The 13,022-nt window shown below is 45.3% G+C and overlaps 1 protein-coding gene and 1 pseudogene across 1 annotated transcript in view; both read right to left on the reverse strand.

Moving 5' to 3' along the window:
- Window positions 1-256: 256 nt before the first annotated feature.
- Window positions 257-747, reverse strand: LOC150054474 (putative RNA-binding protein EIF1AD pseudogene; annotated as a pseudogene).
- Window positions 748-7,390: 6,643 nt separating this feature from the next.
- Chat (choline O-acetyltransferase) overlaps window positions 7,391-13,022 on the reverse strand; it is a 49,863-nt gene continuing 44,231 nt past the window's right edge. The window contains 3 exon segments of the mRNA XM_090347043.1: window positions 7,391-7,432; window positions 7,434-7,673; window positions 10,094-10,231. Coding sequence (XP_090203169.1) covers window positions 7,391-7,432; window positions 7,434-7,673; window positions 10,094-10,231 — 420 coding nt within the window.

Raw genomic sequence — 13,022 nt, forward strand, 5'->3', positions numbered from 1 at the left:
CACTGGCTCCTAAGTCCTCCAAAAGAGGCTGATTGGTTTGTTTGTTCATTTCCACCCACATTTCCACACAGAGATTTACTTAGATACCAGTGCAAGTCATTACCCACCAGGGGCTTAATTGTCTTAGGTCAGAAAGTCAGTTCAAAGGGGGACCCTGCCTTGTCCCCATCCAGGGGAGAAGATCTGCAGGGTACCCCAGGAATGTCCAAGCCCAGGGACTAGTCCCTGAGCAAGTGGAGAAGTGGGTCCCTGGGTCTCAGGCTGCCTTTTCCTTTTCATTCTCCTCTTCACTTTCATGATATTGTCTGTGGTTGGTGTTAAGGGAAGAAGTCAGAATCATTTTCAGAGCCAGACTCTACAGGTCTGCAGCTTAGCTGGGAGCTCTGGCTGAGGCTGTCTGTTCCTGTTCTGTTTCTCAGCCACATCAGAAAAGGCTTCAGGCCAGAGCCCTTCCTTCTGCAGAGTGGGCACATGGTCCTTGCAGAGCACAAAGGAGATCTCAGCCTTCACTTTCTGTCCCTTTTCAATGGGGTCAATAATGAGAAAGTCTCCTCTCTTGATCCAGATGTTCTTATGGTACTTGGAGAGCATGCTCACCAGGAAGCGCTGCCCCTGTGCTGTCTCCACTTCATGCAGATTGTTTCCTGGGGTTCTGAGTACCCTCACAATCTGCTGCTGGTCAGAGGGCACCATGTGTTCCCCCAGCACCTCGTTCACCACATGATTCCTCTTGGTGACCTGAGACATGCTGAGCTCAGGTCCCATGGGCACCGTCTGGTCGGCTGACGCTGGGAGCCACTGGTGCAAGACGTGCTTCCAGGCAGAGCCAATGAAGACACAAAGACACAAAGCCAATGACTGGGGATGGTGGCATTGGCTTGAACCCAAGTCTCCGGTGTTTCCAGTTCCTGGGAAGACAGAAGTGAGCCTGCGGCGGACACGGAAAAGAACTGAATTTATGTGATAACAATTTTAAAAATCCTAAAAAAAAGCCTTTTAACTTAAAAAGCACAAATCAAAAACTGTGGTGAGCTTCCACTGTATTATAAATGCTGCAAAAAAAAAATCTCAGGGTTTCAAACTAGTTTTATAGTTTTTTTTTTTTTTTTTTTTGCCAGTCTTAGGCTTGAGCTCAGGGCCTGAGCACTGTCCTTGGACTTTCTCAAGGCTAGAACTCTACCACTTGAGCCTCAGTACCACCTCTGGCTTTTTTTTTTTTCTATGTATGTGGTACCGAGGAATCGAACCCGGGTCTTTATGCATGCTAGGCAAGCACTCTACCACTAGGCCAAACTCCCGGCTAGTTTTGTTTTTGTTTTTGTTTTTTTTTAATTTTTATTTTATTTTTTTAAATTTCTCTGTCACAGTGTTTTATGCAACCTGAATTAAATGGAACAAAAGCTAAAGCTACTGTTTCACAAATAATATACTGGAAAATGAAAAACAAACAAACAAAAGAATCCATAGGAACTTTTCAGTTTTGCCAGGTTGTTTTGAACCAAAATTCTCCTACCTCAGCTTCCAAGTGGTTGGGATTTAAGGTATGCTCCACAATGCGTAGAGGCATTGTTGTGTATTTTACTTACTTCTGTGGTGCTGTATTTAATCCTTATATCTGTGGCTGGTCCGGGACCTTTGGGATCCTTAGTGTACTCCAGCTCTTGTTCTGCAAGGATTCCAAACTTGTAGCCCATCAGCAGGCTGCCTATTCAGGGGCTGTAGATGGCCCTGCGTGTAGAAACAACACTTGTGTTGTGCTCCCCAACTCCCATTTTCTCTCTGACCTTAATCCAGTAAACTCTTTATAGTGCTTTTTTTTTTTTTAGGTCTGTGTGGAGTTCGAAGCCAGGGTCCTGGATGCTACACTTGCCCCTTCTGGCTTTTTCTGTGTATGTGGTACTGAGGAATAAAACTCAGGGCTTCATGCAGGCTAGGCAAGCACTCTACCACTAGGCCACACTCCTAGCCCCAGAGGTTTGGATATAAGGTATATTTATTCTTCTTCTCTAAATGTTTTAGAGTTTGTGTTATGATCTCTTCTTGGACTCATGCATTTTAGAATTTTTCTTCAATTCTAAAAATATTATTTGCATTTTCTCTTTGACTAGTGCTTTCTACTCTTTCAAATCACTCCTTAAGTTTTTACATCTATATCTTTATTCTATTTTCCTTGTATCTTTTTAATAGTTTATTTAATAATATTCAGCTTATCTATCCATATTTCTCTTTGACTCATCTGCTTACTCAAGCTTTTGTGATGTCAATTCTATTTGCTGTGATATTAATTCCATTTGTTATGAACCTATCTGAGTTATCTCTTGTATTAGTTGTATGTATGTCAGCTTCTTTGCAATGGAGTGTTTTTCCTGTGGGTGGTTGGTATGTCCAGAAGGAAAGTAGCTCTGCAGGGGATTTTTGTTGAAGTCCTTTGAGTTTTACACAAGCCAGTCTGGCTTTTTAAAATGGTCGACTTAAAGTTCCAGCTTTAGATGGATGTTGTGTGTATGGCACAAGTTCGCAGTTTTGATTTCTCATGAACGTCTTTTCTCCAGCTAGAGCCCTAAATGGATGCCAGGTTTCCTTGTACTTCCCCTGGTTGATGGGAATTTTTTTTTTGTCCTTTTCTCAGGGCAAGGCCACTTCTAGGCATCCTGACCTGGGGTAGGAATTCAGCCACCTTCTGTGGTGGCATGTTTTCTCAGCTGTGAGGCTGTAGCCCCAGATGGTGTTCCTGGGGTCTGTGTCTCTTTCTGTCAGTCACCACAGTGGCTCAAGCCCTTTTTTCTGGGATCTTCATTCTGGCATGACTTGATTTCTGCACCTGTGGAGAGGGTACCTGCCTCTGTGTGTGTGTGTGTGTGTGTGTGTGTGTGTGTGTGTGTGTGTGTGTGTGTGAGAGAGAGAGAGAGAGAGAGAGAGAGAGAGAGAGAGAGAGAGAAAGAGAGAGTGCAACAAGATGTTTCCATCACTTCCTGCATTGTCAAGCAAATAGACATCTTGCTTCACCCCCTCTCCCAAGCCCAGTGTTGATCTCAACAACCATCTCCACTTTACAGTGGACATAGGTCCATAGAGGTGAAGGAGATGTCCTCCAAGGCCACTGCAAAGATGCCTTGGGGTTCACTATTCAGGCATCTAGGCCCTGAGCCAGGTGTTTCACCTCCACTTCACAGTGCCTACAGGTTTGGACAGGTGGAAGGGGTGAAGCCCATCTGATCACACCTAACCCGATCAGACATCCCTTGTACTCTTCCCCTTCTCTACACCAGGAGAGATTTAGTTTCCACCTCTTTTCTCTTCTAGCTGCTGTATCTTTTGTTTTCAGTTGATTTTATGCTTAGACATGGATTCTTGCTGTGTTGCAATTGGCTTTGGGACAGAGCATAAGACACCCCCCCCCCCAGCCCATCTCTGCCTCCTGTGTGGCTGAGACTATGTGTGTGCACTACCAACCTTGGTTAGCTGCTGGCAGAGTCTAAACCAGGTCAATGGATTTTGAACCCCATTCACAGCATTTGCAACACTATATTTCATAGCACCATTGGGAGGAAAGACAATCTACATCATCTTTCTTGTCATTCCATTTTATTGAATACAGATTTACAGTCTTTAAATAACTTGAATAGAATGCTCTCAATATACTATTCTTTAGTCATACATATATTTCTTTAAAGCACAAACTATAAATTAAAATGGAAAGGCTATAAATACACATGTACATATTGCCATAAATCTAGAACTATTTTATAAAAATAGAACTCAAATATTAACTTTATACATTTTGGCAACTTAGAGGAAGTATTGTAATACAGCCATGTTGATTATGCATCACTGTTCCAAATGACTATCTCATTGTGCATCTCTCTGGGGACATAAGGAATAGTCCCCTTTCCCAGGGTCCCCACTGAGAAACCCATGGTCTTGGCTCAGTGTTGCCTTTGCAGAAATAGGTGGTGTAGCCATCTCTTCTTAGAGGGGGAAGACCAGCTTCCAGCTCTTTCTCAGAGAAAAGAGACATTCCCTCCAACCAAATATTTACCTCTCAGGATCCTTGAAGCCCTCGCAGTGCATGGCTTCATATTTGAATTAACAGGGAGAGCTCCTATTCCCTGTGCTTAGAGAGTAGCAGGAATGAGCTTGGTTCTCTCAAGCAAGTCAATAGTCAAAATGAAAATCTCTCAGAGACAAGCTGGGTAGGTATTGGTGGCTCATGCCTTGGAAATCCTAGCTACTCAGGAGGCTGAGATCTGAGGATTGTGGTTCAAAGCCAACCTGGGTAGACAAATCAGAAACTCTTATCTCCAATTAACCAACAAAAAGTCAGAAGTGGAGGTGTGGCTTAAGTGGTAGAGTGTCAGCCTTGAGGGGAAAAAGCTCAGGCCCTGAATACAAGCCCTGGGGTTGGGGTGGGGGGAGAGAGAGAGGAAAATCTCTCGAACAGTGTCTGCTGGGAGTGGCATCTCAAAGGCAAGTGCTGTGGGAAGGGCTTTACCTAGCATGGCAAGGCTATCCTTATCTTGCAATGGGAAACTAAGTCTTTAGGTAGCCAACTACTTACGTAAACTAAATGACATCATATCAGAACATTGCCTGCCCAGAAATCTGTGCCAAAACATCTATATCAATAGAGAACTTCAGTCTATGCTGATGGGCAGAGAGAAAAGTCAGCCAACTGGTTCTGAATTGACTTAGAACAGGGGGACCAGGGGTCCTAGGTCTCTTTGGGAGCTTTGGGCTACAGCTTTCCAAAGGAAATTGACTGTGCACTTCAAAAAGAGCCCAAGTTCCAAGACTGAAGTTTGCACATTGAGAGTAACAAGTCTTCATCATCATTCCATTAAGATCCTCTGTCAAAAGCCAGGGGCTCAAAGACTTCCCTGCCTTCCAGCCCCCATGCTTTCTGGGAAGCTGAGTGAAGCCACATGCCTGCCCTTGTGCAAGAACCTCATTTAATGTGTGGAAAGCTTACACAATAACCTGAAGAAACAACAGTTCAGGGTCTCTGGATCCGTGTGGAGTGCCCAGGATGAGGCAGGCTCATGGAACTGAGACCAGGATGTTTCCAGAAGCCCTGTAAGGGAGGGGGGTAAGGGCTAGCAAAGCAGACGAGATGGGGGGTAGAGTGGAAACTGTAGCTTTCTGCTTTCTTTAGTTCTGAACTTCTGGGTCTCCCACTCTACCTCCACTGTCCATGAAAAAGTCAACCCAGGGTGGGTACTGGTGGCTCGTATCTGCCATCCTAGCTACTCAAGAGAGCTCTGAGAGTTAAGATGTGAGATCTGAGAGTGGCAATTTGAAGTCAGCCTGGGCTGGAAAGGCCATGAGTCTCCAATGAACCATCAAAAAGCCCGAAGTGGTGCTGTGGCTCAACTGGTAGAGAACTAGCCATGAGCAAAAAAGCTTAAGGACAGTGCCCAGGTCTTGGGTTCAAGACCCAGGACCAGCACATACACACACACACACACACACACACACACACACACACACACACACACACACACGGTAGAATAAGATTTGTCAGAGGCTGATGAGGGAAGGGGAGACAGGGGGAAACTTGTCCATGGGTACAATGCTAGTTAATAGGAGTTAATAGCTAGTTAACAGGAATGACGTTCCTGGCATTCCACTGCCCAGGAGAGGCAACTACAGTTAACATGCTCACTACGAAGACATGACAAATGTTCGACAGTGATGGACCTGCCAGCTGACCTTGACTTGGTCATAACACAATAGACACATGTCAGAACATCCCATTGGATTGCAGGAGTAAGTAAATTATGACCTGTAATTTAAAAGTAAAATAAAAAGTGCCAAGCTAGGGGCCGGTGGTTCACATCTGTAATCCTCGCCACTCAGGAGGCTGAGATCTGAGGATCAAAGTTTGAAGCCAGTCTAAACTGACCCATTGGAGTGACTCTTCTTTCCAATTAACCAGAAAACAAATCTAGAAATGAAGGTGTGGCTCAAGTGGTAGAGTGCCAGTCTTGAGGTGGGAAAGGTAGGAGAAGCCAGGAGAGAGCTCAAGGCCCTGAATTCAAATCAGAGCTGGCACAAAAACAAATAAGAAAAGTGTTTCTATCTTCCATCCTTCTGATCCTCCTCTCTGGTCATGCCCCTAAAGACAATCCCTCTATCCCATATGGGACCTACCAGGACTAACTGTGTGTCCTGCCTCCAGCTGGGCTGGCTCTGGACAAGTGAGTAGGGTCACTTGCTCAGGCTGTGACATTTGTTCATTCTGGAGTGTCCCTGGTGCCACCAGGGATCAGAGAACTGCAAAGCCATTGGGACAGACACAGACTGTGCTGTTTTTCTTTCTGAATATCTAACCATGTCTGAACTTTAAGGAAGGCAGATGGAAGATAAAAGGGGAAGTGTGAACTGTGTGTGGGACACAGGTCAGTATATTTTAAATGAACCTGGGTTGTATGTGTGTGCGTGTGTGTGAGCATGTGCATGCATTGGGAGGAGTGTGTCATGTGTGCCATGTCTGTGTTGGGGTGCATGGAATGTGTGGAAGGTGTGTGTGGTGTTTATGTATTTGTGTAGTGTGTCAGTGCATGTGTGAGAGGGGAAGTTGCGCATGTGTGTAATATGTCAGTGACTGTGTGAGAGGGGTGGCTATGTGTGCAGTGTATTTGTGTGTAAAAGAGAGGGCACTTGTGTGAGTGTGTGTAGTGTGTCAGTGTGTGTAAGGGGCAGTTGTGTGTGTGTAGTGTGCGTGTAAGAGAGGGGCAGTTGTGTGAATGTGTGTGTAGTATGTCAGTGTGTGTATGAGGGGGTGGTTATATGTGTGGTGTATCTGTGTGTGAGAGGGGAAGTTGTGTGTGTGTGTGTGTGTGTGTGTGAGTGTGTATGAGAAGGGCGCTTGTGTGTATGCAAAGGAGGATCATGTGTTCACAGGACTGCAGGGCTCATTGGAGACCCCATAATGCCATGACCAGAGCTTTGAATCAGAAAACAAGTCCCTGCTCCTCCTGAAAGAAAAATGGTAATGGTGTACAGCTGGCCTCCACTTTGTGATTTATGTGGGCTCATGGTACCCAATGTGGAAGCCTCATTCTTTCCTTGAGCAGAAACTTCACCTGGACATTCTAGGTCTTTCTGGAGAAGGAAACACGAAACTCAAATCCATAGGACTATAGGGAAAAGTCATTATCCTGCACCCTGGTCCACTCAGGCAACTCCAAGCCAGGCCGGGCTTGTTTTGTGTCTCCATGTAGCAGAGGCATAAGGGAACTTTGGTGCACTGGGAGACCCTTTCTGCTGACACTCCAGCATTATGACACCTTCCTATATAGCCTGTGAGTTGAGAAGCTGGGGCAGGAACAGGAGCAAGGATCTGACAGCATCTGGTAGTTGCAGAGGGTTGGGCTTGGGGAGTTGACACCTAGTGGCAGGAGTCAAGATTGGTGGCCCTGGCTGGGCCTGATGGCTTTTTCCTTTGTTACCAGGGGTTTGCTCTCCACCAGCTGCTCGGTGCTGCAGAGGTCTTTCATGTCAATCAGGCTTGCTCCCATGGCTTCTGCAAACTTCATGGAAGAGGTCTCCTTGCAGCTGTGGAAGCTAGAGATACAGAAGAGGATGGTCTCCGGCTGGGGGTTGTAGCAGGCACCATACCCATTGGGAACCACAGGGCCATAGCAGCAAAACATCTCCATGGTTGTGGGCACCTGGAGGAGAGCATAGGTCAGAAGCAGCTGGCTCTGAAATGCAACCTATGAACCTTCTTGAAAGTTCCCACATCCTAGGACCTTTGTTTCTCTACTTTCTGCCCAGGTTGCCTGGGAGGGGTTGGCTGACTAAACCAAATCAACCAATTGCTTCAGCATGGATGGACACAGTGAGAGTCAGAAAAATGAACCCAGCTAACTGCATGATTTCAGAGGGAGAGGGACCCCAAACCTACCCCCAGAGGACAGTTAGTTCTACCTGCAGATGCCATGTTCCCAGGGAGTCCTGGTGCTAGGGTTTGAGCTGAGTCTCTTCCTCACCTAGGGGCCGTTTGAGGTACTGTGGCAATCAGGGTAATTTACTAAATGAGACCCTGGTGGCACCCGGCTGCTAGATGGCTTCCCACAGGCAGTAATTTATGAACTGGAGGAAATCGGGCTCATCTTCTGTGTTGCTTTCCCCCAGATTCTTAATTACTGTCAGCATTGCCTGGCCGGTCTGATTTTTCTCCCCAAAGCCTGGTCATGGACAATTACTCAGCATGGGGTGTTTCAAAGGTTTTCATCAACTGTAATTTTAGTTTTGCACCTAAGATATTTTAAATTTTAGAGTGCTAAGCATTTATAGGATCACAATAGGACAATGTGTTGCTGTGGGCATTCAAGCTATACACCCCACTTGCCACTTAGAAAACACCCCCCCCATTAAGTTTATTAGATAGTCCTAGGAGACAAATAGAATTCTTGAGCAAGTCTGGGGTTGGGGCAAGTTTTTGGTGCTGTGTTTTCAGACCTTTAGATGTGGCCCTGGCCATTTTAATGGAGCAGAAAAAGCCATTAGTCTTGCTAATAGAGCCATTGCATTGTCAGATAAATTTGCCGTGCAATAGCCAGGGGCCATCAAGCCATTCCAGAGCACTTCTTTTGCCTATGGATGGTTTCCTGAAGGATTTATGTTGTTGTGTTCTGTCCACATTTATTCATGTCTGCAAGTTCACTGCCGTCATGACAAACATGAGATTACTAAGTGGGCTTTTATCCTCAAACACAGTTTGATCAGTTCCCTTTTCTGCTTAGTATTAGCCACTCACAGGGTAAAGTTCCTAGTTATTTCACTTGTGGGATATTTCCTCCATCAATGTTGATCTCCTGTGAATGCAGTCATTCCATCTTGTCTTTGTAACAAAGGTCCTCAAGCACACAGGTACTACTAGGAGATGTGTGCTGACAGCAACTCTGGCATTGGTGGCCTGTGCTTTGGAATAATTCCTGTGACTTATTTGGGGCTCCCATTCAGGTCTCTGGGACTTCAGACCCAATGTGGACCTGGTGGGTCATAACCTCTCAGGTAACAGGTAGAAGGCAATGATGCATAATGGTTGTTAGTACTTGGGATGGGTGTGCTCCATATTGTTTCTACATTGGCTAAAGGGGAGTCAGGGATCACTACTATCAAGAGGATGGGGAACCAGATCATTCTCCCCAAGGTGTCATAATTTACAAGAAGCAGAGCCAAGCGGTGCCACTGTGGCTCACACCTGTAAGCCTAGCTACTCTAGGCTGAGATCTGAGGATCGCAGTTAGAAGCTAACCTAGGCAGAAAAGTCTATGCCACTGCCATCTCCAAATAACCAGCAAAAATCTGGAAGTAGAGCTATGGTTTAAATGGTAGAGTGCTGGCTTTGAACCAAAAAGCTCAGTAACAGTGCTGAAGCCCTGACTTCAAGTCCCAACACACACACACACACACACACACACACACACACACACACACACACACACACACACAGAGCCAAGAGGGTAGGGAGGAGGGAGAGAAGATGATCAGTGGGTACAGGGCTGCAGTTGGGAAGAGTCAATTCCAGTGTTCTGTAGTGCAGCAGGATAAGTAGAATGGACAATAATTGCTTGTATAGTTCAAAGTAGCTAGTAGAAATGATAAGTGTCTGAGATAACAGATATTTCAGCATATCCGACCCTGTCATATTAACCTTACACTGCACCTCAAAAGTAGATAGTATGTTATGTGCCAATTAAAATAGGTTATTTTTGTGCTGATCTGGGGGCTTAACTTGGGACATAAGTGCTGTCCCTGAGCTTTTGTACTTAACACTAGCACTCTACCACTTAAGCCACAGCTTCACTTCCAGATTTTTGGTGATTAATAGGAGAAACAAGCCTCACGTACTTTCCTGCACTGGTTATCTTTGACCCGCAATCATCAGATTTCAGCTTTCTGAGTAGGTAGGATTACAGGTATGAGCCACTGTCACTCAGCTACAATTTTTTTTTTTTAAGTAAAACAAAGCAGCAGAGGCAGAGCTTAGCCAGGAGCTCCTTTTTTTATCACCAACCTCTTTACAAAACTCACTGGTTACACTTCTGGGCTTGGGAGGCCAGGCTGCATGCAGGGATTTTACCTGACTGGTGGAGAGGATGAACTGGTTGCTCATCAGGTAAGTTTCATCAGTGAACATCTCAGGCGGCTCCTTACATAGCTCCTGGGCCAGCTCCCTCAGAGCCAGCAGATGGTTGTCAATGGCCATTCCTGTGATGGCCTGGGAGTCAAGGACAGAGAGCAGGAAATGAGCCATGAACGCCTTGGGTCTCCTTTTCCCCTCCTCTCCTGCTGGTCCAGCAAGGGCTGCAGACAGGCTGTTCCACCCTACAGTGTCTGCCACTTGGGCTCATACATCTATCTATGTGTACAGGACGAGTCAAGAGCAAGTTGGGTTGCACCTTAAGTTTGTTTAATAGTCAATGTGTCTGAGCCTCCAGGATGCATCTAAACCCACATGGGGCTCTTACGGAAAGAGTGGCTCTGGCCTGGCCATCCCAAGTATCAGCCGGTTCCAGGTGGGGAAAGAGTCTGGGTCAAGGGATTGCAGTGCCTCTCTAAGAATGCTGAAGGGAATGTGGCTGTCAGGGAGGCAGACTCTTACTACCACCAATGCTTCCCAAGAGAAATGGAGAGAAAAGGGGTAGAGAACATGAGGCCTGTCCCTTAGTCATGGCCATTTGTGGGACCCATAAGAATTCACTTAAACTAAGCTGGGCACAGTGGCTCATGCCTGTAATCCTAGATACTCAGGAGGCTGAGATCTGAGGCTCTCAGTTCAAAGCCAGCCCTAGTACTAAAGAACATGAGACTCTTATCTCTAATTAACCAATGTTGGGAGCCGAATGCAGGGTCAGGCTGGCCCAATCTGCATCACTGAGTAAAATAACCACACAAAGAAATGAGCTGTCTTGTATGATGCCTTGCCTATGAACTTTGAGCTATATCGTCAGTATTGTGAATCATTTTCTGCTGAGACTTGATTATCATTACATACAAATGTGTTATTGCTTTATCATTCTCTGCTGAAACTTGATTATCAATATAACATCTGACAGGCTCTTGCTTTATAGCGACTTTATAAGACCAGAACCGACTACATAAGACCTAACGGGAAATAAACAACCGCTGCGGTCCTAAGCTTACACCCTTAGACTGTAGTCTTGGGCTGTAGTCCTACCGACTCCATCTATTACTTGTCTTTTCTTTTTATTAAAGAATTTATTAACATTGATTTTTACATCATATTTCAAATGACATGTTTAATAAACGAGTGTTCAAGAAGGGAATCTCTATATACAATCACTGGCACTTAGTTTTTAGAACATAATCAAAATTAATTTATGTAATAAAACATTATGTCTATAGAGCCATAGGTTTTTATGTCTATGTAGTTGTGTTTATATTTCCAATACCATGTCCATAGCATTGGGGATGCAAATATTGTCTTTTCTTTTCTCATCCTCACCCCCTAATCAGGTATCCTACCTTGCTGCCAGCTCCGGCAAATCTCTAGAAAACAGGAAGTGGGGCTGTGGCTCAAGGGTAGGATGGTGGCCTTGAGAGCTCAGGGACAGCCCCCAGGCCCAGAGTTCAAGACCCATGACCCTCCCCCTTTGGTCATCTATGGCATTTGAATTCAGGGACTGGGCTCTGTCCCTGAGCTCTTTTTGCTCAAGGCTAGTACACAAGCACTTTGAGCCACAGCTCTACATCCAATTTTCTGGTGGCTAGAGAAAAGAGTTTTACAAACATTCTTGCCCAAGCTAGCTCTGAACCACAACCCTCAGATCTCAGCCTCCTGAGTAGCTAGGATTGCAGAGTGAGCCATCCAAACTTGGATAGATTCATTTTGAGTCAGGAACTTGATATCTAAACAGAGGCTCAGCTGTTACCTTTGTGTGCATGTGCTGGTAGTAGGGCATGAACTCAGGGCCTGGGTGCTGCCCCTCAACTTTTTGCACAAGACAGGTGGTACTCTATCACTTGAGCCACAGCTCCTCTTCTGGCTTTTTGCTGGTTAACTGAGCTAAATGTTTCAAGGACTTTCCTGCTTGGGATGGCTTTTTGAACCATGATTCTCAGATCTCAGCCTCCAAATAGCTAAGATTATAGGTATGAGCCAGTGGTACCTGGCTCAGCTGACACTGGTATGAGGAAAGAGCTAGTTGAGTAGTGAAAAGTTTTTAATTTTTTTTTAAAAAAAATCAGAATCTCAGAACTTTATGGATGGAAATGGGGCCAAGACATTGCATTTCTCCCACATGAGGCTGGGGGTATATGCCACCATTTTATATGGTTTTCTGATTATGTATTTGGGACAATTTTGAGTGTTGGAGACTCAGGAGGCTATGGCTGTCTGTGGCAACGAACTTCAGGTAAACATTAATCTTCGTAACTCTTGGGGATTCCAAGTTATATAAGATAGTCATTTAGTTGTTAGAGCCCCACACAGGAGGAAAATTCTCTTTGTTTGGGTTTACAAAGCACGTTTGGGATCTGACAGCTGGTCTCGTTTACTTGAGATCAAATACATAAAAATGCAGTCTCTCTGAAGGCACCTAATTATAGGCTGAAAAGGCGAGTTCCAAAACCATAGTGTACTTTAATTTTCATTCATTTATTCATCTCTGGCTGTGTCAGGAACTCAATCTAGGGCCTCATGCATGCTCGCACCTGCTCTATCCATGCTCTCTACCCATCCCCACAGTCCACCAGGAGAGAGAGGGACTATGATAACTCATCCATTTGGTAGATGATGTCTTTCTTTTCTTAGGTGCCTCTATTTAATCTTTGCTTTGTGTAAATCCATAGTAAGCAGATGCTCTGTAGAGCAGCCAGCCCACCTATGTTTTCACCAACTACAGCAGGAGGGGTGAATGAGGAGTAGCAGTAATGGTGTGAGAGGATGAGGAATTGTTTGGATGGAAGCCACAGGGAGTCATATGTAAAGGGATTCTGGGTCACTCCATCCTGCTCACATTCGGGGAACTCCCCAGATCTTGTGAATG

The sequence above is a fragment of the Megascapheus bottae genome, chromosome 15 (assembly GCF_031878675.1).
Source record: "Megascapheus bottae isolate mThoBot1 chromosome 15, mThoBot2.hap1, whole genome shotgun sequence".
Classification (NCBI taxonomy): domain Eukaryota; kingdom Metazoa; phylum Chordata; class Mammalia; order Rodentia; family Geomyidae; genus Megascapheus; species Megascapheus bottae.